This window comes from Pristiophorus japonicus, chromosome 20 (assembly GCF_044704955.1).
Source record: "Pristiophorus japonicus isolate sPriJap1 chromosome 20, sPriJap1.hap1, whole genome shotgun sequence".
Taxonomy (NCBI): Eukaryota; Metazoa; Chordata; class Chondrichthyes; family Pristiophoridae; genus Pristiophorus; species Pristiophorus japonicus.
The window spans coordinates 89589939-89614363 of NC_091996.1; the positions used below are offsets into that span (position 1 = coordinate 89589939).

General features: G+C 53.3%; 1 protein-coding gene across 1 annotated transcript in view; it reads left to right on the top strand.

The window, feature by feature from the left end:
- LOC139232825 (rho guanine nucleotide exchange factor 15-like) overlaps positions 1-24425 on the top strand; it is a 72780-nt gene extending 48355 nt beyond the window's left edge. Inside the window, exons 9-16 of the mRNA XM_070863319.1 lie at positions 1328-1457; positions 5954-6028; positions 9175-9267; positions 10404-10558; positions 12102-12266; positions 16788-16879; positions 18727-18831; positions 24206-24425. Coding sequence (XP_070719420.1) covers positions 1328-1457; positions 5954-6028; positions 9175-9267; positions 10404-10558; positions 12102-12266; positions 16788-16879; positions 18727-18831; positions 24206-24396 — 1006 coding nt within the window. The 3' untranslated portion in view covers positions 24397-24425. The remainder of the gene's footprint in view (positions 1-1327; positions 1458-5953; positions 6029-9174; positions 9268-10403; positions 10559-12101; positions 12267-16787; positions 16880-18726; positions 18832-24205) is intronic.

Here is a 24425-nt window from a genome sequence, read left to right on the forward strand (position 1 = left end):
ATGGTCTCATTGAATGGCGGAGCAGGCTTGAGGGGCCACAAAACGATCCAAAAAACATTTTACTACTTTAAAGGCACTATAACAACAACAACTTGTATTTATATAGCACCTTTAATGTAGTGAAACGTCCCAAGGTGCTTCACAGGAGTATTAAGAGATATTTTCAAATTTGACACCGAGCCGCATAAGAAGATATTAGGGCAGGTGACCAAAAGCTTGGTCAAAGAGGTCGGTTTTAAGGAGCGTCTTGAAGGAGGAAAGAGGTGGAGAGGTTTAGGGAGGGAGTTCCAGAGCTTGGGGCCCAGGCAACAGAAGGCACGGCCACCAATGGTGGAGCGATTATAATCAGGGATGCTCAGGAGGGCAGAATTAGAGGAGCACAGACATCTCGGGGGGTTGTGGGGCTGGAGGAGATTACAGAGATAGGGAGGGGGCGAGGGCCATGGAGGGATTTGTAAACAAGGATGAGAATTTTGAAATCGAGGTGTTGCTTAACCGGGAGACAATGTAGGTCAGCGAGCACAGGGGGTGATGGGTGAGCGGGACTTGGTACGAGTTAGGACATGGGTTCAGCGAGCACAGGGGGTGATGGGTGAGCGGGACTCGGTGCAAGTTAGGACATGGGGCAACGAGCACAGGGGGTGATGGGTGAGCGGGACTTGGTACGAGTTAGGACATGGGTTCAGCGAGCACAGGGGGTGATGGGTGAGCGGGACTCGGTGCGAAGTTAGGACACAGGTCAGTGAGCACAGCGGGTGATGGGTGAACGGGACTCGGTGCGAGTTAGGATGTGGTGCAGCGAGCACAGGGGGTGATGGGTGAGCGGGACTCGGTGCGAGTTAGGACACGGGGCAGCGAGCACAGGGGGTGATGGGTAAGCGGGAATCGGTGCGAGTTAGGACACGGGACAGCGAGTACAGGGGGTGATGGGTGAGCGGGACTCGGTGCGAGTTAGGACACGGGGCAGCCGAGTTTTGGATCAGTTTACGTCGGGTAGAATGTGGGAGGCCAGCCAGGAGTGCGTTGGAATAGTGAAGTCTGGAGGCAACAAAGGCACGGATGAGGGCTTCAGCAGCGGACGAGCTGAGGCAGGGGAGGAGACGGGTGATGTTACGGGAGGTGGAAATAGGCGGTCTTAGCTATGCGGTTGAAAGCTCATCGCTGGGTCAGGTGTGACCCCGAGGTTTGCGAAGAGTGTGGTTCAGCCTCGAGGCAGGAGTTGGGGCGCGGGATGCCTAGGGGATGGAGTTTGTGGCGGGTGAGGGAGGCGCAGAATGGGTTAAAGACCCCCCCCCCGGCCCATTGATTGCTCGCTCTCTCCACACAGGGAGGAGAACGCTCAGTTTGCGGCAGCGGTTGTCCGCCTTCAGGAGATGCCCCGATGCCAGCGACTGCCGCTCATGTCCTTCCTGCTGCTCCCCTTCCAGAGGATAACGCGGATCAAGATGTTGATCGAGGTACGTGAGCGCTCTGCGGGCCGCCAAGTCCATCGCGGGAAGCCTGGGGGGGGGGGAGGCGGGTGGAGAGAGGGGCTGCTAGATCAGTCTGTGGACGCTGGTCGAACGGTCAAGAGGTTGGGTGGGGGAGGGATCTACCAGTGAAGGAGGTTTTTATCTGATTTTTGCCTCTCCCAGGAGATCCCATGGCTCCGGTTGGGGTGGAGTGTAGAATGTTTCGGTGCGAGGAGTGTCGCGGTGGTGTGGGGTGGACTGGTTGGGCCGGGTGCTCTTTACCTGTCCGCCATTGTTCATTGTTCATGGGTTTATATGTAACCTTCAGGGCTGCTGACCGAGGGCCGTGCGGCTCTTTGTCGGCCGACGCGGACACGATGGGCCCAGATGGCCTCCTTCTGCGCTGTAAATTTCTATGTTTCTATATTCCAGTTCACACTTAACTAGTGATTTCTCACCATCTCGCTCCTACATTTATGTTTTTTTTTAAAACGCATTCCTGGGATGTGGGCGTCGCTGTCCAAGGTTGGCATTTATTGCCCATCCCTAATTGCCCCTTGAGAAGGTGGTGGTGAGCCGCCTTCTTGAACCGCTGCAGTCCCGTGTGGTGAAGGTGCTCCCACAGTGCTGTTAGGGAGGGAGTTCCGGGATTGTGACCCAGCGACGATGAAGGAACGGCCGATATATTCCCAAGTCGGGACGGTGTGTGACTGGGAGGGGAACGTGGAGGTGGTGGTGTTCCCATGCACCTGCTGCCCTTGTCCTTCTAGTGGGTAGAGGTGGCGGGTTTGGGAGGTGCTGCCGAAGAAGCCTTGGCGAGTTGCTGCAGTGCATCTTGTAGACGGTGCACACTGCAGCCAGGGGGCGCCGGTGGTGGAGGGAGTGAGTGTTGAAGGTGGTGGGTAGCGTGCCCATCAAGCGGGCTGCTTTGTCCTGGATGGTGTCGAGCTTCTCGAGTGTTGTTGGAGCTACACTCATCCAGGCAAGTGGAGAGTGTTCCATCACACTCCTGACTTGTGCCTTGTAGATGGTGGGAAGGCTTTGGGGAGTCACGAGGTGAGACACTCGTCGCAGAATACCCAGCCTCTGACCCCTTGTGGCCACGGTTTGTGGCTGGTCCAGTTAAGTTGGTCAACTTGATCCTAGTGGATCAAGTAACACCTTCCTCTGCACCCCCCCACAACCCCACCTTAAATGTTCTTGGAGCTGGCAATTGGGAACTTGTATGGTGGGAGTTGGAGGGGATTAAAAAAAAAAATAACCTACCAATGTTCCCTCTGAATTTATTTTCATAAGAACATAAGAAATAGGAGCAGGAGTCGGCCATTCGGCCCCTCGAGCCTGCTCCGCTATTCAATAAGGTCATGGCTGATCCAATCATGGACTCAGCTCCGCTTCCCCGCCCGCTCCCCATAACCCCTTTATCCCCTTATCGGTTAAGCAACTGTCTATTTCTGTCTTAAATTTATTCACTGTCTCAGCCTCCACAGCTCTCTGAGGCAGCGAATTCCACAGATTTACAACCCTCTGAGAGAAGAAATTTCTCCTCATCTCAGTTTTAAAGGGGCGGCCCCTTATTCTAAGACCATGCCCTCTGGTGCGTGGTCCCTTTAAAAGTTGCTTGGCCCGCTGTGCAGTATCTTGCCCAACGGCAGGAGCTGGTGAGCAGCCTGTGTGGGACCTCCCGATCGGTGCGGGGCCATGCAGGTTAGGAGGAAACATGGTAATCGATTCAAAATAATTTCTGGATTGGAACCTGTTTATTTTTATATAGAGATATATATAGATATATCTCCCCCAGTGGACTACTGTGGCACTGCAGCCATTGATGTTTACAACAATAAACAGACCAGGTCTTAACTTCAAGAAGCCCTGTCAGAGATCAGCCATCTTAAAGCCTGTGTGTGTTTAATGATGTCATACCGAAAATATAACCACACCGTAGAGAGATTGCCGTAAAAAAACCCGACTGATCCTTCGGGGTGGGTAGCCCGTCACCCTCTACCTGGTCTGGCCACTACGTGCCCGCACAGGTTTACACCGGATATACGGCACAGAAACAGGCCATTCGGCCCAACCAGGCCATGCCGGTGTTTATGCCCCACTCGAGCCTCCTCCCGTCTTTCCTCATCTAACTCTATCGGCATAACCCTCTATTCCCTTCTCCCCCATGCGCTTGTCCAGCCTCCCCTTAAATGCATCGATACTATTCGCCTCAACCCCTCCCTGTGGCAGCAAGTTCCACATTCTCACCGCTCTCTGGGTAAAGAAGTTTCTCCTGAATTCCCCATTGGATTTCTGGGTGACTATCTTGTATTGATGGCCTCTAGTTCTGCTCTTCCCCACAAGTGGAAACACTCTCTCTGTATCCACTCCATCAAAACCTTTCATCATTTTAAAGACCTCTATTAGGTCACCTCTCAGCCTTCTCTTTTCAAGAGAATAGAGACCCAGCCTGTTCATCCTTTCCTGATATGTACACCCTCGCATTTCTGGTATCGTCCTTGTAAATCCTCTCCGCATCCTCTCCCGTGCCTCTATATCCTTTTTATAATATGGCGACCAGAACTGTACGCAGTGCTCCAAGTGTGGTCTAACCAAGGCTCGATACAGGTTGTCATGTATGTACTTTTGGGACCACTAGCCACTAGATGGCGTCACTGTTGGAGGTCATTGGGCTGCATGCATGTGTGTGCAGCCCAAGTATAAAAGGCCAGCCAGTTTGTATATTAGTCACTTTGGGCCTTAATAAAGCAGAGCCAAGGTTATAAACTCTTGGCGTCTAACAGTTATTGCACACACAACACAGGTTCAGCATAACTTCCCTGCTTTTCAATTCTATACCTCTAGAAATAAACCCTAGTTCTTGGTTTGCCTTTTTATGGCCTTGCTCACCTGTGTCACAACTTTAGTGATTTGTGTCTTTGTATTCCGAGATCCTTTTGTCCCTCTACCCCACCCAGACTCTCGCCCTCCCAGTAATAAGTGACCTCCCTATTCTTCCTATCAACATGTAATACCTCACATTTATCTGTGTTGAATTTCATTTGCCAATTATTTGCAAATTCTGCAAGTTTGTTAAATGTCCTCTTGTAATTTGTTGCAGTCCTCCTTCAATTAATTGATTGTCCCCCTAAACACCCCCCCACCCCCTCTCAATTTGCGGTCCGCAAATAACGATTCCAGTTCCACAACAACTGGTTGATGATGTCTTTAAGGCACCTTCAATTTAGTCAATAACTACTGACATGATAGTGTCGCCCACATCCCAAGAACGAGGAAAAAAAACCCACAAAATTTGATCATCCAGGCCGACGCTCCCAATTCAGTGCTGAGGGAGCGCCGCACTGTCGGAGGGGCAGTGCTGAGGGAGTGCCGCACTGTCGGAGGGGCAGTGCTGAGGGAGTGCCGCACTGTCGGAGGGGCAGTGCTGAGGGAGTGCCGCACTGTCGGAGGGGCAGTGCTGAGGGAGTGCCGCACTGTCGGAGGGGCAGTGCTGAGGGAGCGCTGCATTGTTGGAGGGGCAGTGCTGAGGGAGCGCCGCACTGTCGGAGGGGCAGTGCTGAGGGAGCGCCGCACTGTCGGAGGGGCAGTGCTGAGGGAGTGCCGCACTGTCGGAGGGGCAGTGCTGAGGGAGTGCCGCACTGTCGGAGGGGCAGTGCTGAGGGAGTGCCGCACTGTCGGAGGGGCAGTGCTGAGGGAGTGCCGCACTGTCGGAGGGGCAGTGCTGAGGGAGCGCTGCATTGTTGGAGGGGCAGTGCTGAGGGAGCGCCGCACTGTCGGAGGGGCAGTGCTGAGGGAGTGCCGCACTGTCGGAGGGGCAGTGCTGAGGGAGCGCTGCATTGTTGGAGGGGCAGTACTGAGGGAGCGCTGCACTGTCGGAGGGGCAGTGCTGAGGGAGCGCTGCACTGTCGGAGGGGCAGTGCTGAGGGAGCGCTGCACTGTCGGAGGGGCAGTGCTGAGGGAGCGCTGCACTGTCGGAGGGGCAGTACTGAGGGAGCGTTGCACTGTTGGAGGGGCAGTTCTGAGGGAGTGCTGCACTGACGGAGAGGCAGTACTGAGGGAGCGCTGCACTGTCGGAGGGGCAGTGCTGAGGGAGTGCTGCACTGTCGGAGGGGCAGTGCTGAGGGAGCGCTGCACTGTCGGAGATGCCGTCTTTTGGATGAGACATTAAACCGAGGCCCCGTCTGCTCTCTCAGGTGATCGTTAAAAAAAAAAAATCCCACCTTATTATTTCAAGACCAGAGTTTTCCCCGGTGTCCTGGGCCAAATTATTCGCTCTACCAACATCACAGATGGTCTGGGTCATTATCACATTTGTGGGAGCTTGCTGTGCGCAAATTGGCATTTCCCACATTACAACAGTGACTACACTTCCAAAAAGTACTTTGTTGGCTGTAAAGCGCTTTGAGACGTCCCACGATCGCGAAAGGCGCTATAGAAATGCAGGTCTGTCTTTGTAAAGTTGCTGCGAGGGTCTGAGATGCTTTTTGTCTTTCTAGAACATTCTCCAAAGATCCGAGGTTGGCTCAGCGAATGAAGAAACAGCCTCGAAAGCACTCAGCCTCGTTTCCAAGGTAAGAGGAAGCATTGAACCATCATTCGCTGTATCGCTGAGGCAGAACCGAGCTCTGGTCCAGGTGTTGGCCAGGAGCGCAGTGCCGATCACTCACCAAAGCCAGAACCACGATCGCCAACTAGAACCACTAGTTAGGCCACAGCTGGAGTACTGCGTGCAGTTCTGGTCACCGTGTTACAGGAAGGGTGTGATTGCACTGGAGAGGGTGCAGAGGAGATTTACCAGGATGTTGCCGGGACTGGAGAATTTTGGCTATGAGGAAAGATTGGATCGGCTGGGGTTGTTTTCCTTGGAACAGAGGAGGCTGAGGGGAGACCTTACTGAGGTGTATAAAATAACGAGGGGCCTGGATAGAGTGGATAGGAAGGACCTGTTTCCCTTAGCAGAGGGGTCAACAACCAGGGGGCAGAGATTGAAAGTAACTTGTAGGAGGTTTAGAGGGGATTTGAGGGGAAATGTCTTCAGCCAGAGGGTGGTGGGGGTCTGGAACTCACGGCCTGAAAGGGTGGTAGAGGCAGAAACCCTCACCACATTTAAAAAGTACTTGGATGTATGTTTGAAGTGCCATAACCTACAGGGCTACGGACCGAGAGCTGGAAAGTGGAATTAGGCTGGGTGGCTCTTGGCCGGCCGGCTCGGACACGATGGGCCGAATGGCCTCCTTCCGTGCTGTAAATTTCTATGATTCTATGAACCAGAGCCCAGTCATTAACCAGAAGCGGAGTACTGGCTGTGAACAGGCGAGAGTGCTAACCGTGATCGCTAACCGTGATCACTAACCAGAACCCAAGCGGAACCTCTGTCGCGTACGGTAGCATAGTGGTTGTGTTACTGGACCAGTGATCCAGACCGTGGACTGATGATCCGGAGACTGGAGTTCAAATCCCACCACGGCAGCTGGGGAATATAAAGTCAGTTAATTAAATGTTAAATAAATCTGGAATAGAAAGCTCGTATCAGTAATGGTGACCATAAAACTACCGGATTGTTGTAAAAACCCAACTGGTTCACTAATGCCCCTTTAGGAAAGGAAATCTGCCGCCCTTACCCAGTCTGACCGTTATGTGACTCCAGACCCACAGCAATGTGGTTGACTCTTAAGTGCCCTCTGAGACACTCAGTTGTATAAGGCGGCTCACCACCACCTTCTCAAGGGGCAATTAGGGATGGGCAATAAATGCCGGCCTTGCCAGCGACGCCCACATCCCAGGAATGTTTAACAGAAAGGTTCAAACTATTAATCAGGACTAGTCCTCTAGAGTGTCCCATCAAACACTCCCAGGGCAGGTACAGCACGGTGTTAGATACAGAGTAAAGCTCCCTCTACACTATCCCATCAAACAGTCCCAGGGCAGGTACAGCACGGGGTTAGATACAGAGTAAAGCTCCCTCTACACTGTCCCATCAAACACTTCCAGGGCAGGTACAGGGGGCTAGATACAGAGTAAAGCTCCCTCTACACTGTCTCATCAAACACTCCCAGGGCAGGTACAGGGGGCTAGATACAGAGTAAAGCTCCCTCTACACTGTCTCATCAAACACTCCCAGGGCAGGTACAGCACGGGGTTAGATACAGAGTAAAGCTCCCTCTACACTGTCTCATCAAACACTCCCAAGGCAGGTACAGCACAGGGTTAGATACAGAGTAAAGCTCCCTCTACACTGTACCATCAAACACTCCCAGGGCAGGTACAGGGGGCTAGATACAGAGTAAAGCTCCCTCTACACTGTCTCATCAAACACTCCCAGGGCAGGTACAGCACGGGGTTAGATACAGAGTAAAGCTCCCTCTACACTGTCTCATCAAACACTCCCAAGGCAGGTACAGCACAGGGTTAGATACAGAGTAAAGCTCCCTCTACCCTGTCCCATCACACACTCCCAGGGCAGGTACAGGGGGTTAGATACAGAGTAAAGCTCCCTCTACACTGTCCCATCAAACACTCCCAGGGCAGGTACAGCACGGGGTTAGATACAGAGTAAAGCTCCCTCTACACTGTCCCATCACACACTCCCAGGGCAGGTACAGGGGGTTAGATACAGAGTAAAGCTCCCTCTACACTGTCCCAGCTTCAGAACACATCTTACTCTACCAGTGTGACCGTTTTCCCTTTCCGTTACCAGTTGCTCTCGATCAGGTTACCCTTTCAGTGCTGAGTTGGGAAGCTTCATGCTCTTCGCTCCTGTCCACTCGGAACTTGGTTGAAGAAAACCCGTTTAACATGGACCCTTCCGCCTTTAGCTTCTAATTCCTTCTATAGCCGTGGCACAGTGGGCAGAACACTTGCCTCTGAGTCAGAAAGTTGTGGGTTCGAGTCCCACTCCAGCGACTTGACTGCAAAAATCCAGGCGGGCTGAGGGAGCACCGCACTGTCGGAGGGGCGGTGCTGAGGGAGCGCCGCACTGTCGGAGGGGCAGTACTGAGGGAGCGCCGCACTGTCGGAGGGGCAGTGCTGAGGGAGCACCGCACTGTCGGAGGGGCGGTACTGAGGGAGTACCGCACTGTCAGAGGGGCAGTGCTGAGGGAGCGCCGAACTGTCGGAGGGGCAGTGCTGAGGGAGCGCCGCACTGTCGGAGGGGCAGTGCTGAGGGAGCGCCGCACTGTCGGAGGGGCAGTGCTGAGGGAGCGCCGCACTGTCGGAGGGGCAGTGCTGAGGGAGCGCCGCACTGTCGGAGGGGCAGTGCTGAGGGAGCGCCGCACTGTCGGAGGGGCAGTACTGAGGGAGCGCCGCACTGTCGGAGGGGTGGTGCTGAGGGAGCGCCGCACTGTCGGAGGGGCGGTGCTGAGGGAGCGCCGCACTGTCGGAGGTGCCGACTTTCAGATGAGACGTTAAACCAAGGCCCCGTCTGCTCTCTCAGGTGGATGTAAAAGATCCCGATGCACTACTTCGAAGAAGAGCAGGGGAGTTCTCCCCGGTGTCCTGGGGCCAATATTTATTCCTCAATTAAACTAACAAAAAAACAGATGATCTGGGTCATTATCACATTGCCGTTTGTGGGAGCTTGCTGTGCGCCAATTGGCGTTTCCCACAATACAACAGTGACCACGCTCCAAAAAGTATTTCATTGGCTGTAAAGCGCTTTGGGACGTGCGGTGGTCGTGAAAGGCGCTATATAAATGCAAGTCTGTCTTTTTCTCCACAGATCATTGAAGAATGCAACACAGAAGTCGGGATAATGAAGCAAATGGAGGAGATGATCCACATTGGGAAGAAGCTGGAGTTTGACAAACTAAAGGTAGGGAATGTCAAACCCCCGATCCGTTCGACGGCCGAGAGTCCTGAGAGGCCGAGTGGGGAACTGAAGTCGCTCCCGCCACAGATCTCGGCGGGCGGGTCGATGTGACGGCTTCCGTGGTCTGGGACTCACGGCCACAGTCACAATTCGGGTCGTCCCTCATCTAACCGGTACAGCAAGCGACTGGTCTGTCGGCCTTTATTACAGGAGGATTTGAGTACAGGTACAACGTCCCGAATCCAGAATTGTCCGAAAACCGGAATTGTCCGAAAACTAGACATTTTGCACATCGCAGATGGAGTGGTCTGACATCCGGAGATACCCGAAAATCGTCTCCAAGGTTGCCGGATTGGGGACATCGATTTCTTCTCCGAAATCCGGAAATACCCAAAAATCTCGCCCGAGGTTACTGCATTCGGGACATCGTACCTGTACAAGAGTAAAGACGTGTTACTGCATTGATATAGGGCCATGGTGAGACCACACCTGGAGTATTGTGTACAGTTTTGGTCTCCTTACCCAAGGAAGGATATACTTGCCACAGAGGGAGTGCAACGAAGGTTCACCAGACTGATTCCTGGGATGGGGGGATTGTCCTATGAGGAGAGATTGAGCAGACTGGGCCGATATTCTCCAGAGTTTAGAAGAATGAGAGGTGATCTAATTGAAACATACAACATTCTTACGGAGCTTGACAGGGTAGGTGCAGGGAGGATGTTTCCCCCCGGGCTGGGGAGTCTAGAACCAGGGGTCACAGTCTCAGGATAAGACGTTGGCCATTTAGGACTGAGATGAGGAGGAATTTCTTCAGAGGGTTATAACTCTGTGGAATTCTCTGCTCCAGAGAGCTGTGGAGGCTGGGTCAGTGAATGTATTTAAGGTGGAGATAGACAGATTCTTGAACCGTAGGGGAGTAAAGGGTTATGGGGAGCGGGCAGGGAAGTGGAGCTGAGTCCATGATCAGATCAGACCATGATCGTATTAAATGGCGGAGCAGGCTCGAGGGGCCGTATGGCCGACTCCTGCTCCTATTTCTTCTGTTCTTATGCAAGTTGCTGTCTGTAATTTGAAGATTTCACTTCAATAATGATCAGAAGGCGAAGCCGTGTTGCTAATTCTCCGTGGTGTGCTTGCAGGCCATTCCCATCATCTCCCAGCTCCGCCACCTTGAGAAACGAGGAGAGCTCTCGGAGATCGTCTTCCGAGGAAACCGCTTCGGGATGAAACCCAAGGTCACCCCTCTGTACTTCTTCCTTTTCAACGACCTGTTGCTAATCACCAGCAAGAAGAGGTGAGTCCGTGACCCTTCTATGGGGTGTCAGCCAGTAACTCAGTGGGCAGCACACTCTCTCTCTCTCTCTCTCTCTCTCTCTCTCGCCTCTGAGGCAGAAGGTCGTGGGTTCCAGTCCCACTCCAGGAACTTGAGCACAGAAATCCAGGCTGACACTCCCAGTGCAGTGCTGAGGGAGCGCCGCACTGTCGGAGGGGCAGTGCTGAGGGAGCGCCGCACTGTTGGAGGGGCAGTGCTGAGGGAGCGCCGCACTGTCGGAGGGGCAGTGCTGAGGGAGCGCCGCACTGTTGGAGGGGCAGTGCTGAGGGAGCGCCGCACTGTCGGAGGTGCCATCTTTCTGATGAGACGTTAAATCGAGGCCCCGTCTGCTCTCTCAGGTGGATGTAAAAGATCCCACGGCCACTATTTGGAAGAAGAGCAGGGGAGTTCTCCCCGGTGTCCTGGGGCCAATATTTATCCCTCAATTAACATCACTAAAACAGATTATCTGGGTCATTATCACATGGCTGTTTGTGGGAGCTTGCTGTGCGCAAATTGGCCGCTGCGTTTCCCACATTACAACAGTGACTACACTCCAAAAGTACTTCATTGGCTGTAAGGCGCTTTGGTATGTCTGGTGGTCGTGAAAGGCGCTATATAAATGCAAGTCTTTCTTTTTCTTTTTATCCCCTCTGCTAAATATAATCGGCAAAGGAACTAGAGGGGGAGACGAGGAGAATGTTTTTACGCAGCGAGTTGTTGTGATCGGGAACGCGCTGCCTGAAAGGGCGGTGGGAGCAGATTCAATCGTAACTTGAAAAGGACAAATTTATGGGCTATGAGGAAACTGCAGAGGAGTGGGACTGATTGGATAAGAAATAAAGACAGACTTGGATTTATATAGCGCCTTTCACCGGTCGTCTCAAAGTGCTTTATAGCCAATGAAGTACTTTTGAAGTGTAGCCTCCCTCCCTCCCTCTGCCTCTCTGCCTCTCCCTCTCCCCCTCCCTCTCTCCCCCTCTGCCCCTCCCTCTGCCTTTCTGCCTCTCCCCCTCTGCCCCTCCTTCTGCCCCTCCCTCCCTCCCTCTCCGCCCCTCCCTCGCCCCCTCTCTGCCCCTCCCCCTCTCTGCCCCTCCCTCTCTCCCTTGCTACCCCTCCTTCTCCCTCCCTCACTGCCCCTCCCTCGCTGCCCCTCCCTCTCCCTCCCTCGCTGCCCCTCCCTCTCCCTCCCTCGCTGCCCCTCCCTCTTCCTCCCCCTCTCCCTCCCCCTCTCCCTCCCTCTCTGCCCCTCCCTCCCTCTCTGCCCCTCCCTCTCTCCCTCTCTGCCCCTCCCTCTCTCCCTCTCTCTCTCTCTCCCCCCTCCACCCCCCGCTCTCTCTCTCTCTCTTTCCCCCCCCCCCCCCCCCCCCCCGCTCTCTCTCGCGCTCTCTCTCTCTCTCTCTCTCTCTCTCTCCCCCCTCCCCCTCTTTCCCCCCCCCCCGCCCCGAGCGGGTGTGGTAAGTTGGCCCTTATGTACAGGGGGTGTATCTGGCCAGCAGTAACGATGCTGTGATGCTCTGCCCAGCGGGGACAGGTACCAGGTGGTTGACCATGCCCATCGGTCGCTGGTCGAGGTGCAGGAATGTTCCGGCAACTCCCCGGGCTCGGCGATGGGGAACTGCTTCGTGCTGACACTGCTGGAGAACCATCAGGGCAAGCAGGCCGACCGGCTCCTGAGGACATCCACCGAGTGAGTATCCAGTGCCCCCCCCACTGTAAACACAGTGCGTATCGAGTTCCCCCCACCCCCCCTGTACACACAGTCAGTATCGAGTTTCCCCCCCACCCCCTGTACACACAGTGCGTATCGAGTTCCCCCACCCCCCCTGTACACACAGTCAGTATCGAGTTTCCCCCCCACCCCCTGTACACACAGTCAGTATCGAGTTCCCCCCACCCCCCCCTGTACACACAGTCAGTATCGAGTTCCCCCCACCCCCCCCTGTACACACAGTCAGTATCGAGTTCCCCCCACCCCCCCCTGTACACACAGTCAGTATCGAGTTCCCCCCTCCCCCCCCTGTACACACAGTGCGTATCGAGTTCCCCCCACCCCCCCCTGTACACACAGTGCGTATCGAGTTCCCCCACCCCCCCTGTACACACAGTCAGTATCGAGTTCCCCCCACCCCCCCCTGTACACACAGTCAGTATCGAGTTCCCCCACCCCCCCTGTACACACAGTCAGTATCGAGTTCCCCCACCCCCCCTGTACACACAGTCAGTATCGAGTTCCCCCCACCCCCCCTGTACACACAGTGCGTATCGAGTTCCCCCCACCCCCCCCTGTACACACAGTCAGTATCGAGTTCCCCCACCCCCCCTGTACACACAGTCAGTATCGAGTTCCCCCACCCCCCCTGTACACACAGTCAGTATCGAGTTCCCCCACCCCCCCTGTACACACAGTCAGTATCGAGTTCCCCCACCCCCCCTGTACACACAGTCAGTATCGAGTTCCCCCCACCCCCCCTGTACACACAGTGCGTATCGAGTTCCCCCCACCCCCCCTGTACACACAGTCAGTATCGAGTTCCCCTCACCCCCCCTGTACACACAGTCAGTATCGAGTTCCCCCCACCCCCTGTACACACAGTCAGTATCGAGTTCCCCCCACCCCCCCCTGTACACACAGTCAGTATCGAGTTCCCCTCACCCCCCTTGTACACACAGTCAGTATCCAGTACCCCCCCTTGTACACACAGTCAGTATCGAGTTCCCCCACCCCCCCCTTGTACACACAGTCAGTATCCAGTACCCCCCCTTGTACACACAGTCAGTATCGAGTTCCCCCCACCCCCCCCTGTACACACAGTCAGTATCGAGTTTCCCCCCCACCCCCTGTACACACAGTCAGTATCGAGTTCCCCCCACCCCCCCCTGTACACACAGTCAGTATCGAGTTCCCCTCACCCCCCTTGTACACACAGTCAGTATCCAGTACCCCCCCTTGTACACACAGTCAGTATCGAGTTCCCCCACCCCCCCCTTGTACACACAGTCAGTATCCAGTACCCCCACTCCCCCTGTACACACAGTCAGTATCCAGTACCCCCCCCTTGTACACACAGTCAGTATCCAGTACCCCCCCCTTGTACACACAGTCAGTATCGAGTTCCCCCACCCCCCCTGTACACACAGTCAGTATCGAGTTCCCCCACCCCCCCCTGTACACACAGTCAGTATCGAGTTCCCCCACCCCCCCCTGTACACACAGTCAGTATCGAGTTCCCCCCTCCCTCGCGCCATGTCGAGGATCCAACCACGGAGGTGGTTTCCACGGGAACGTTAATAAACTGGCAGAATGGCATATAATTGCCCAATGAAGTTCCACACAGATAAACGTGAGGTGTTACATTTTGGGAGGACGAATAGGGAGGTCACTTATTTTTTTGGAGGGTGCGAGTCTGGGTAGGGTCGAGGAACAAAAGAATCTTGGATACAAATACACAAATCATTAAACATTCCGACACAGAATAGCAAGGCCTTAAAAAGCAAACCAAGAACTAGGGTTTATTTCTGGTGGGATCGAATGGAAAAGTAGGGAAGTTATGCTAAACCACAACAACAACTTGTATTTATATAGCGCCTTTAACGTAGCGAAATGTCCCAAGGCGCTTCACAGGAGTATTATGAGATAAAACAATTTGACACTGAGCCGCATAAGGAGAAATTAGCGCAGGTGATCGCTTGGTCAAAGAGGTCGGTTTTAAGGAGCGTCTTGAAGGAGGAAAGAGAGGTAGAGAGGTTTAGGGAGGGAGTTCCAGAGCTTGGGGCCCAGGCAACAGAAGGCACAGCCACCGATGGTGGAGCGATTATAATCAGGGATGCTCAAGAGTCCAGAATTGGAGGAGCGCAGACATCTCGGGGGGTTGTGGGGCTGGAGGAGATTACAGAGATAGGGAGGGGGCGAGGGCCATGGAGGGATTTGTAAACAAGGATGAGAATTTTGAAATCGAGGCGTTACTTAACCGGGAGCCAATGTAGGTCAGCGAGCACAGTGGGTGATGGGTGAGTGGGACTCGGTGCAAGTTAGGACACGGGGGCAGCGAGCACAGGGGGTGATGGGTGAGCGGGACTCGGTGCGAGTTAGGACAAAGGGGCAGCGAGCACAGGGGGTGATGGGTGACCGGGACTCGGTGCGAGTTAGGACACAGGGGCAGCGAGCACAGGGGGTGATGGGTGAGCGGGACTCGGTGCGAGTTAGGACACGAGGCAGCGAGCACAGGGGGTGATGGGTGAGTGGGACTTGGTGCGAGTTAGGACACAGGGCAGCGAGCACAGGGGGTGATGGGTGAGTGGGACTCGGTGCGAGTTAGGACACGGGGCAGCCGAGTTTTGGATCACCTCTAGTTTACGTAGGGTAGAATGTGGGAGGCCGGCCAGGAGTGTGTTGGAATAGTCAAGTCTGGAGGTAACAAATGAGGGCTTCAGCAGCGGATGAGCTGAGGCAGGGGCGGAGACGGACGATGTTACGGAGGGGGAAATAGGCGGGTTTAGTTATGCTGTGGATATGTGGTCGGAAGCTCATTTCAGGGTCAAATATGACCCCAAGGTTGCGAACAGTCTGGTTCCGCCTCAGACAGGAGTTGGGGAGAGGGATGGAGTCAGTGGCTGGGGAACGGAGCTTGTGGCGGGGACCGAAAACAATGGCTTCGGTCTTTGCAATATTCAGTTGGAGAACATTTCTGTTCATCCAGAACTGGATGTGGGACAAAGCAGTCTGACAATTTAGAGCCCGTGGAGGGGTCGGGAGCAGTGGGGGTGAGGTAGAGCTGGGTATCGTCAGCGTACATGTGGAAACTGACGCCGTGTTTCCGGATGATGCCACCAAGGAGCAGCATGTAGATGGGAGATAGGAGGGGGCCGAGGATAGATCCTGGGGGGACACCAGAGGTAACGATGTGGGGGCGGGAAGAGAAGCCATTGCAGGAGGTTCTCGGGCTACGATTCGATGGATAAGAATGGAACCAGGCGAGTGCAGTCCCACCCAGCTGGACGATGGAGGAGAGGCGTTGGAGGAGGATGGAGTGGTCAACGGGGTCAAAGGCTGCAGACAGGTCCAGGAGGACGAGGAGGGATAGTTTACCTTTGTCACAGTCACAGAGGATGTAATTTGTGACTTTGATGAGAGCCGTTTCGGTACTGTGGCCGGGGCGGAAATCTGATTGGAGGGTTTCAAACATGGAGTTCTGGGAAAGGTGGGCACGGATTTGGGAAGCAACAACACGTTCAAGTACTTTGAAGAGGAAAGGGAGGTTGGAGATGGGGCAGTAGTTTGCAAGGACGGAGGGATCGCGGGTTGGGTTTTTGAGGAGAGGGGTGATGACGGCAGATTTGAGGGAGAGGGGGACAGTAGCTGAGGGGAGAGAACCCGTAATAATGTCGGCTAACGTGGGAGCCGGAAAAGGAAGTTGGGTGGGGATAGGGTCAAGGGAGCAGGGAGTGGGCCTCATGGACAGGATGGGCTCGGAATGCTCATAACGGGAGATCGGAGAGAGACTGGAGAAAGATATACGGTCAGGGCTAGGGGCAGGGGGGCACCTCAGAGGAAGTTTGGCCCAGTGGGCTCGGGGAAGGAAGGGAAGAAGCAGAGAACCTGTATCGAGCCGTGGTTAGACCACACTCGGAGCACCGCGTGCAGTTCTGGTCACCATATTATAAACAGGATACAGAGGCACTGGAGAGGGAGCAGAGAGGATTTACAAGGATGGTACCAGAAATGCGAGGGTGTACGTATCAGGAAAGGATGAACAGGCTGGGTCTCTTTTCTCTTGAAGAGAGAAGGCTGAGGGGTGACCTGATAGAGGTCTTTAAAATGATGAAAGGTTTTGATGGAGTGGATACAGAGAGAGTGTTTCCACTTGTGGGGAAGAGCATAATTAGAGGCCGTCAATATAAGATCGTCACCCAGAAATCCAATGGGGAATTCAGGAGAAACCCCTTTACCCAGAGAGCGGTGAGAATGTGGAACTCGCTGCCACAGGGAGGGGTTGAGGTGAATAGTATCGATGCATTTAAGGGGAGGCTGGACAAGCGCATGGGGGGAGAAGGGAATAGAGGGTTATGCCGATAGATTTAGATGAGGAAAGACGGGAGGAGGCTCGAGTGGTGCATAAACGCCGGCCTGGACTGGTTGGGCCCAATGGCCTGTGTCTGTGCCGTATATCTGATGGAATCCGATATATGTTAACATGCGCTCTGTTTCCAGGTCTGACCGGCACCGATGGATGGACGCTTTAAAGTCGGGCAAGCAGAACCAATTGGAAGATTCCAAAGACGATAAAATCTATGAGCGCTGGGGTAAGGGTTATATGGAACTTACAGCTTTTCTGGAGAAAAGAGCCACTGTCTGTTCAGTCTTTCCTGATCATCTATATCCTCTCCGTTCTGGTATCATCCAGGTGAATCTTGTTTGCACTCTTTACATCCACCTGAGAGCAGACGGGGCCTCGGTTTAACATCTCATCCGAAAGAGGGCACCTCCGACAGTGCGGCGCTCCCTCAGCACCGCCCCTCCGACAGTGCGGCGCTCCCTCAGCACCGCCCCTCCGACAGTGCGGCGCTCCCTCAGTACTGCCCCTCCGACAGTGCGGCGCTTCCTCAGTACTGCCCCTCCGACAGTGCGGCGCTCCCTCAGCACCGCCCCTCCGACAGTGCGGCGCTCCCTCAGTACTGTCCCTCCGACAGTGCGGCGCTCCCTCAGCACTGCCCCTCCGACAGTGCAGCGCTCCCTCAGCACTGCCCCTCCGACAGTGCGGCGCTCCCTCAGCACCGCCCCTCCGACAGTGCGGCGCTCCCTCAGCACCGCCCCTCCGACAGTGCGGCGCTCCCTCAGCACTGCCCCTCCGACAGTGCGGCGCTCCCTCAGCACCGCCCCTCCGACAGTGCGGCGCTCCCTCAGCACTGCCCCTCCGACAGTGCGGCGCTCCCTCAGTCTGGATCATGGGCCGAAGCGTTTGGAGCGGGGCTCCACACCCCCGACCCTCTGACTCTGTGCTGCCCGCTGAGCCCCGGCTGGTAACGCCCAACAACCGCAATGATTTGCCGCTCGCCGTACGAAAGGGGCGGACTCTCCAACTCGGGCTCCCCCGGAGATCGTATCACAGGAGGTGCAGGGCCGCGAACCTCTCATGTTTAGTTCCCTCGAGGTCAAAGGACGGGCAGCAAGTTATAATCCTTTGTTAAACCGCCTACTCCCATCTCCGTAACATCGCCCGCCTCCGCCGCTGCCTCAGCTCATCCGCTGCTGAAACCCTCATCCGTGCTTGTGTTACCTCTAGACTTAACTATTCCAACGCATTCCTGGCCGGCCTCCCACAATCTGCCCGACGCAAACTAGAGGTGATCCAAAAATTGGCTGGCCCGTGTCCTAACTCACACCGAGTCCCGCTCATCCATCACCCCCTGTGCCCTAACTCGCATCGAGTCCCGCTCACCCATCACCCCCTGTGCCCTAACTCGCACCGAGTCCCGCTCACCCATCACCCCCTGTGCTCGCTGCCCCGTGCCCTAACTCGCATCGAGTCCCGCTCACCCATCACCCCCTGTGCTCACTGACCGACATTGGCTCCCGGTTAAGCAACGCCTCGATTTCAAAATTCTCATCCATGTTTACAAATCCCTCCATGGCCCTCGCCCCCTCCCTATCTCTGTAATCTCCTCCAGCCCCACAACCCCCCGAGATGTCTGCGCTCCTCTAATTCTGCCCTCCTCTAATTCTGCCCTCCTGAGCATCCCTGATTATAATCGCTCCACCATCGGTGGCCGTGCCTTCTGTTGCCTGGGCCCCAAGCTCTGGAACTCCCTCCCTAAACCTCTCCCCCTCTCTCTCCTCCTTCAAGACGCTCCTTAAAACCGACCTCTTTGACCCAGCTTTCGGTCACCTGCCCTAATGTTTTCTTACCTGGTTCGGTGTCAAATTTATTGTTTTGTCTTATAACGCTGCTGTGAAGCGACTTGGGACGTGTCATTGTTAAAGGCGCTATATAAATGCAAGTTGTTTTTGTTGTAAACATATGCGGCCAGAGTGAGGAATTTTGACAAAACCCCTAAGATTTTTTTTTTCTTCCGCTGTTTCTCCCTCCCCCCATCCCTCTTTTCCCCCCCCCCCATCCCTCTTCCCGCCCCCCCCCCCTCTCTCGATACAGATTGCCCCCAGGTGCAGTGCCTGATACCCTACACGGCCCAGCAGACTGACGAACTGAGCCTGGAAGCTGCCGACATCATCAATGTCATCAGGAAATCGTCTGAGGGTAAGAACGTTTCTCTTTCACTTCTCTGAGTGTTAACCTCTTGAGGCAGAAGCTTCCAACTCTTTTAGTTTGCCTACGGGATCACCCGATAGATATTAGAAACAAAGAAAATAGGTGCAGGAGTAGGCCATTCGGTCCTTCGAGCCTGCACCACCATTCACTATGATCATGGCTGATCATGCAACTTCAGTACCCCTTTCCTGCTTTCTCTCCATACCCCTTGATCCCTTTAGCCTTAAGGGCCGCATCTAACTCCCTTTTGAATATATCTAACGCACTGGCCTCAACAACTTTCTGCGGTAGAGAATTCCACAGGTTCACAATTCTCTGAGTGAAGAAGTTTCTCCTCATCTCGGTGCTAAATGGCTTACCCCTTATCCTTAGACTGTGACTTCTGGTTCTGGACTTCCCCAACATCGGGAACATTCTTCCTGCATCTAACCTGTCCAATCCAGTCAGAATTTTATATGTTTCTATGAGATCCCCTCTCATTCTTCTAAATTCCAGTGAATATAAGCCTAGTCGATCCAGTCTTTCTTCATATGTCAGTCTGGCCATCCCGGGAATCAGTCTGGTGAACCTTCGCTGCACTCCCTCAATAGCAAGAATGTCCTTCCTCAGATTAGGAGACCAAAACTGAACACAATATTCCAGGTGTGGCCTCACGAAGGCCCTGTACAACTGCAGTAAGACGTCCCTGCTCCTATACTCAAATCCTCTCGCTATGAAGGCCAACATGCCATTTGCCGCCTTCACCGCCTGCTGTACCTGCATGCCAACTTTCAATGACTGATGTACCATGACACCCAGTTCTCGTTGCATCTCCCCTTTTCCTAATCTGTCACCATTCAGATAATATTCTGCCTTTCTGTTTTTGCCACCAAAGTGGATAACCTCACATTTATCTACATTATACTGCATCTGCCATGCATTTGCCCACTCACCTAACCTGTCCAAGTCACCCTGCAGCCTCTTAGCATCCTCCTCACAGCTAACACTGCCACCCAGCTTAGTGTCATCTGCAAATTTGGAAATATTACATTTAATTTCTTCATCTAAATCATTAATGTATATTGTAAATAGCTGGGGTCCCAGCACTGAACCTTGCGGTACCCCACTAGTCACTGCCTGCCATTCTGAAAAGGACCCGTTTACTCCTACTCTTTGCTTCCTGTCTGCCAACCAGTTCTCTATCCACGTCAATACATTACCCCCAATACCATGTGCTTTAATTTTGCACACTAATCTCTTGTGTGGGACCTTGTCAAAAGCCTTTTGAAAGTCCAAATACACCACATCCACTGGTTCTCCCTTGTCCACTCTACTAGTTACATCCTCAAAAAACTCTAGAAGATTGACACACTCCCCGTGGAATCCTCTGTAAATATTGACACACTCCTCGGGGAACCCCTGTAAATATTGACACACTCCCTGGGGAATCCCCTGTAAATATTGACACACTCCCTGGGGAATCCCCTGTAAATATTGACACACTCCCTGGGGAATCCCCTGTAAATATTGACACACTCCCTGGGGAATCCCCTGTAAATATTGACACACTCCCTGGGGAATCCCCTGTAAATATTGACACACTCCCTGGGGAATCCCCTGTAAATATTGACACACTCGCTGGGGAATCCCCTATAAATATTGACACACTCCTTGGGGAATCCCCTGTAAATATTGACACACTCGCTGGGGAATCCCCTGTAAATATTGACACACTCGCTGGGGAATCCCCTGTAAATATTGACACACTCCCTGGGGAATCCCCTGTAAATATTGACACACTCCCTGGGGAAATCCCCTGTAACTATTGACACACTCCCCATGGACCACCTCTGTAAACCCTTCCTTGATCATGGACCCTTCCAGCCCAATGAGGGAGGAAGCTGAGCTGGATCTAGTTCTAAAGAATGAAATGGGGCAGCTGGAGTACGTTTCAGTGGGGGAGCATTTGGGAAACAGTGATCACAATATAATTAGATTTGGAATAGTTATTGGAAAAGGACAAGGAACATTCAAAGATGAAGATGCTCAACTGGAGGAGGGGTAATTTCAGTGAGCTGAAAAGGGATCTGCCCCACCCCAGGTGGATTGGAATCAAAGATTGGCAGGTGAAGCAGTACATGAGCAATGAGAGGAGGTGGTTCATGTAGTGATTAGACACACTCCCAACAGGGGGGGTAGGGGGAAGGAAAGGCATCTAAACCTAGAGCTCCCTGCATGACTAAAGATATTGAGATTAAAATGAAACAGAAACTGGAGGCTTATGATAAACATCAGGGCCATAATTCATTAGAGAATATGGTATTTTCTAAACTGTGAAAGGCTAAAAATAGTGGTGGTCCAGGTACATAGATCAATAAAATGTCATGACCAGGTACAGAAAATAATCAAAACAATTAAAGGGATCCGAGCGGCCGTATCACGTGACATTGTTGTTCATGACCTTGTCATGAACAGCGATGTCACGTGATGCGGCCGCGTGATCGTGGTACCATTGCTGCCGTTGCCTTCTGGTTTCGACAGGATCATTGAGATCCGGGTGTACAAGGGAGAGCCTGGTTTTGAGGCCGCTCTTCATTGACAGCTCGGCAGGAGGGACCCCAGTGAGCGAGTGGGGTCTCGTCCGGTAACCGAGCAGAATGCGGGACAGGCGGATCTGTAGGGAGCCGTGAGTCACGCGTTTTCGGCTCTGCCTAATGGTTTGGAAAGCCCGCTCCGCTTGACCGTTATACTCGAGTTTGAAAGGGGGCAGACCTGACCTGCTTGATGCCATTACGGGTCATAAACTTGTGGAACTCCGAACTGGTGAAACACGGTCCATTGTCACTGACAAGGACGTCGGGCAGGCCATGGGTGGCGAACATGGCCCGGAGGCTTTCAAAAGTGGCTGTGGACGTGCTGGATGACATTTTTACGCATTCAATCCATTTGGAGTAAGCGTCCACTACCACTAAAAACATTTTGCCGAGAAAGGGGCCGGCAAAGTCTATGTGGATCCTTGGCCACGGTTTGGATGGGCTTTATATCTGGAGGACTAGAGTACAAGGTGAGGGGGGAGAGAAGTTATGCTGCAGCTGTACAAAGCCCTGGTTAGACCACACCTGGAGCACTGTGAGCAGTTCTGGGCATCACACCTTAGGGAGGATATATTGGTCTTGGAGGGAGTGCAGCGTGGGTTTACCAGAGTGATGCCCGCACTTCAAGGGTTAAGTTACGAGGAGTGATTACACAGATTAGGGTTGTATTCCCTGGAATTTAGAAGGTGAAGGGGTGATCTAATCGAGGTTTTCAGGATATTATGGGGAACAGAGAGGGTAGACCGAGAGAAACGATATCCGCTGATTGGGAAGTCTAGGACGCGGGTGCATAGTCTAAAGATTAGAGTCAGACCTTTCAGGAGTGAAATTAGGAAACACTTCTATACACCGAGGTGGTCGCAGACCAGCTGTGATCTCATTGAATGGCGGAACAGGCTCAAGGGGCTGAATGGCCTCCTCCTGTTCCAATATTGCTCGAATCAAGCTGAATACAGAGAGCACAGAGGAGAACTAGAAAAGGAACTGAGAGAGTGCGTGAGAAAAGATTAGCGGGTAACACAAACGGGAACACTAAAAGTCTTTTGTGTGATTGATGCAGTTACGTGGATAAACTGGAGAAGCTGGGGTGGTTCTCCTTGGAGAAGGCCAAGAGGAGATTTGATCGAGATGTTTAAAATCATGAGGGGTTTGGACAGAATAGACAGAAACTGTTCCTATTGGCGGGAAGGGTGGAGAACCAGAGGACACTGATTTACGGCGATTGGCAGAAGAACCAAAGGCGACACGAGGATAAAGCTTTTTTTACACAGCGAGTGGTTAGGATCTGGAATGCGCTGCCTGAGAGGGTGGTGGAGGCAGACTCAATCGCGGCTTTCAGAAGGGAGTTGGATAAATACTTGACGAAGAAAAAAATTGCAGGGGTATCGGGAAAGAGTGGGGGGAGTGGGACTAACTGGTTTGCTCTTCGAAAGAGCTGGTGATGACTCGAAGGAGGCTGCCATTCGGCCCTGAGCTGTACTGTTCTATGATAAAGGCTTAGCATAACTTCCTTGCTACTGTACTTTATATTCAAATATTTATTTAGGCAAGGATTCCGACTGCTTTTTTTAAATAAACAGCCTTATCCTGTAGCCTTCAAAGATTCGGTATGATTCTGACCAGATGTTAACATAAGAATCAGGAGCAGGAGTCGGCCATTCGGCCCCTCGAGCCTGCTCCGCCATTCAATGAGATCATGGCTGATCTTCGAGCTCAACTCCACGTTCCTGCCCGATCCCCATATCCCTCGCTTCCCTTAATATCCAAAAATCTATCGATCTCAGCCTTGAATATACTCCGAGACTGAGCCTCCACAGCCCTCTGGGGCAGAGAATCCCAGGTATTCACCACCCTCTGAGCGAAGAAGTTTCTCCTCATCTCAGTCCTAAATGGCCAACCCCTTATCCTGAGACTGTGTGACCCCCTGGTTCTAGACTCTCCAGCCCGGGGGGGAAACATCCTCCCTGCATCTACCCTGTCCAGCCCTGTAAGAATTTGTTTCAATGAGATCGCCTCTCATTCTTCTAAACTCTAGAGAATATCGGCCCAGTCTGCTCAATCTCTCCTCAGAGGACAATCCCCCCCATCCCAGGAATCAGTCTGGTGAACCTTCGTTGCACTCCCTCTGTGGCAAGTATATCCTTCCTTAGGTAAGGAGACCCAAACTGTGCACAGTACTCCAGGTGCGGTCTCACCAGGGCCCGATATAATTGCAGTAAGACTTGTTTACTCTTATACTCTTATATTCAAAAGGGAGTTAGATGAAGTCCTTACTACTAGGGGGATCAAGGGGTATGGCGAGAAAGCAGGAAGGGGGTACTGAAGTTTCATGTTCAGCCATGAACTCATTGAATGGCGGTGCAGGCTAGAAGGGCTGAATGGCCTGCTCCTGCACCTATTTTCTATGTTTCTATACTGAAATCCTCTTGTAATAAAGGCCAACATACCATTTGCTTTCTTAATTGCTTGCTGTACCTGCAGTGATTGGTGTATAAGGACACCCAGGTCCCTCTGAACACCAACCTTTGAATGATGAGGGAGTGAAGGGTTATGGGGAGCGGGCAGGGAAGTGGAGTTGAGGCCAAGATCAGATCAGCCACGATCTTATTGAATGGCGGAGCAGGCTCGAGGGGCCGAATGGCCGACTCCTGCTCCGATTTCTTATGTTCTTATCTGTCACCATTTAAAAAAAAAACTCAGTTTTTCAATTTTTCCTCCCCAAAAAAGTGGATAACTTCACATTTCCCCACCTTGTGTTCCATTAACGGCGTTTTCCCGTTTTCTGCCAGGTTGGTTCGAGGGTACCAAGCTGTCCAGCGGGAAGAAGGGCTGGTTTCCCAGTAGAAACGTGCAGGAGATCACCAACGAGCACGTGCGCCGACGGAACCTCCGTGATCGTTACCGCCTCCTCCAAGCCGCCCAGCAACTGCTCCAGACCCAAGACGGAGAGGCAGCGAAGAGCGCCAACGTGCCCTTGTGAAAAGCCAGGGCGCGCGGGTAGCGGGGACC